The sequence below is a fragment of the Haplochromis burtoni genome, unplaced genomic scaffold, assembly GCF_018398535.1.
Source record: "Haplochromis burtoni strain Fernald_Lab_line unplaced genomic scaffold, NCSU_Asbu1 Contig_310, whole genome shotgun sequence".
Taxonomy (NCBI): Eukaryota; Metazoa; Chordata; class Actinopteri; order Cichliformes; family Cichlidae; genus Haplochromis; species Haplochromis burtoni.
Genome location: NW_024582671.1, coordinates 710359 through 713465, shown reverse-complemented (window position 1 = coordinate 713465; position 3107 = coordinate 710359). Strand labels below are relative to the sequence as shown.

Sequence of the window (3107 nt, the reverse complement as noted above, 5' to 3'; positions counted from 1 at the left end):
CACCTGTAACAAGCGTTAAAATGTCTGAAACACATCTGAAACACACCTGTAACAAGCGTTAAAATGTCTGAAACACATCTGAAACACACCTGTAACAAGCGTTAAAAGGTCTGAAACACATCTGAAACAAGCCTGTAACAAGCATTAAAATATCTGAAACACATCTGAAAAAAGACTGAAACAAGCATTAAAATATCTGAAACACATCTGAAAAAGACTGAAACAAGTTTGAAAATGTCTGAAACACGACTGAAACACATCTGAAACACACCTGTAACAAGCGTTAAAATGTCTGAAACAACCTGAAACAAGCCTGAAACAAGTCTGAAAATGTCTGAAACACGACTGAAACAAGCCTGAAACAAGTCTGAAAATGTCTGAAACACATCTGAAACAAGCCTGAAACACACTTGAAACAAGTTGGAAAATGTCTAAAACACGACTGAAACACATCTGAAACAAGCCTGAAACACACGAACATGTAAAATGCACTGAATGCTGAAACAGCCTGAAACAACTGTAACATTGAAAATGTCTGAAACACTGAACGCCTGAAACATCGAATGTCTGAAACACGGCAAACTCTGAACAAGCCTGAAACACACTTGAAACAAGTTGGAAAATGTCTGAAACACACTGAAACACATCTGAAACACACCTGAAACAAGCGTTAAAATGTCTGAAACACATCTGAAACACACCTGTAACAAGCATTAAAATGTCTGAAACACGACTGAAACAAGCCTGAAACAAGTAAAATGTCTGAAACACATAAACAACCTGTAACAAGCATTAAAATGTCTGAAACACATCTGAAACACACCTGTAACAAGCATTAAAATGTCTGAAACACATCTGAAACACACCTGTAACAACCTGAAACAAGCTGTAAAATCTCTGAAAAGTCTGAAACAGCCTGAAACAAGCCTGAAACACATATGAAAATGTCTGAAACACGACTGAAAAAAGCCTGAAACAAGTCTGAAAATGTCTGAAACACGGCTGAAACATCTGAAACAAGCCTGAAACACACTTGAAACAAGTTGGAAAATGTCTGAAACACGACTGAAACACATCTGAAACAAGCCTGAAACACACTTGAAACAAGTTGAAAATGACTGAAACACCTCTGAAACAACTTGAAACACAATTAAAATGTCTGAAACACATCTGAAACAAGCCTGAAACACATATGAAAATGTCTGAAACACACCTGAAACAAGCCTGAAACACACTTAAAAATGTCTGAAACACACCTGAAACAAGCCTGAAACACATATGAAAATGTCTGAATCACACCTGAAACAAGCCTGAAACACATATGAAAATGTCTGAAACAACAACCTGAAACACGATAGCCTTGTTTCAGATGTGTTTCAGGTGTGTTTCAGACATTTTCCAACTTGTTTCAAGTGTGTTTCAGGCTTGTTTCAGATGTGTTTCAGTCGTGTTTCAGACATTTTAATGCTTGTTACAGGTGTGTTTCAGATGTGTTTTAGGTGTGTTTCAGGCTTGTTTCAGATGTGTCAGGTTCTGAATTGAAGTTTGCAGCAGGCTCCGTGACTGACTTGCTCAGCTGTGAACATTGTGAGTAGTGTGAGATTTTTGCTGCTCACAGAGATCAGTGCTGCAGGTCAGTGCGCTCCTCCTGCCAGCCTTTCATTTCCTTCTACTGAACCTACTGACAAACTGCTACAGCAGTCCTTACAATCACAGGAGCTCAGAGAAGTTTCTGATGGTTATCCGCCATGTGCGACCTCACAAGCCCGTTCCTATTTGCTGTAGCAGCGCAAACATCTGGAGGCAGGGAGGCTGTCAAAATAGCCGTCCACTTACTTTCTTCTGCGTGTCTAGGAGTGAACAGACATCCGGAGCTCGTTTCATTTTTCTGAAATATGAAGCTGGAAGGCGGGCTCTGGTTGCACTCGAGAAAGGGTCATTGTGCGGCGTGACCTGTCATGTGATCTCAATCCCAGAATATCCGAGGACGGGTTGGGTTTATTGTCCTTTCTCCTGTTTGACACAGATGCGCCGCAGGCCGGAAACTGAGGACCTCTGCCTCAAACACCCCAGCTCACAGACACCACGAGCTGCTGCTAGCGCCCCCTGCTGGCTACACCTGCTGTCAGCGCCTTATCAAGACCTAGTGAAGACGTTTCTCTAAAGCAAGGACTTTTAAACACAGTCCGGACTTTTCCAGTGGGGAATTTTTAAAGGGACAGTGTTAATGACGTTTTGGGAACGGGGACACATTTACAGAGTGAGCAGAAAAACAGGGAATGAGGCTTTTCTCAGCTGCTGTGAATGGACTGTGAAGATGTTTCAGGATGTATGATATCCTGCTAGCATCTGCCGAGGGTTGCAGTTTGTCCAGTAGGTGCCGCTATGATTTGTTCTCTCTAACATTTTGTGTCCTCTTTGTGTCCGTAGCATCAGCATATGCCAGCCTGCAGCAGCACGGCTCCGAAGGCGTCCATGGGAAGTCGTCCCCGGTTGCCGTCTTCGTACCCCGGCCGGATTACCTGGAGGGGGACGAGGACACGGACCTCATCAAACCCAAGAAGCTGGTGAATCCAGTCAAAGCTTCGAAGAGTCACCAGGAGCTTCACCGCGAGCTGCTGAGCAGTTACAAACGGTAACGCTCTGATTAGTTTTAATTTTCCAAAGAATGAAGAGGAAGAAGAAGGGGCGGGGTCAGACAGCGTGACTGAAGCTCCCACCTTCAGCTTTATTCAGACTGTTTAAATCCACTCATGTTCAGTTATGAAAGCTGAAAGTTTGAACTCGAGTCACGCCATCTGAACCTGCCTGTGTCTCAGGATGCAGTCAGAGATGTGTTTTTAGATTATTAGAGATGAATTTCATGGAACATTTGTGGAAAAGATGTTTTTTAGTTGTGGGAGTTGGGGTTGATGGAGCCTCAGATTTAGATCATATTTCAGGGAAGTGTCATCAGCAGTGTTGGGTAAGTTACTTTAAAATAGTAACTCAGTTACATTACTAGTTACTTCTCTCAAAAGTAACTCAGTTACTTCAAGTTACTCGTTACTTTCAAAGTAACTAGTTACTAGGGAAAGTAACTTTGGTTTTACTCAGAATTCTCTTGT

General features: G+C 42.4%; 1 protein-coding gene across 1 annotated transcript in view; it reads left to right on the top strand.

Moving 5' to 3' along the window:
- si:ch211-236d3.4 (actin-associated protein FAM107A) overlaps positions 1–3107 on the top strand; it is an 18151-nt gene that overhangs the window by 8862 nt on the left and 6182 nt on the right. Inside the window, exon 2 of the mRNA XM_005942230.3 lies at positions 2431–2635. Coding sequence (XP_005942292.1) covers positions 2431–2635 — 205 coding nt within the window. The remainder of the gene's footprint in view (positions 1–2430; positions 2636–3107) is intronic.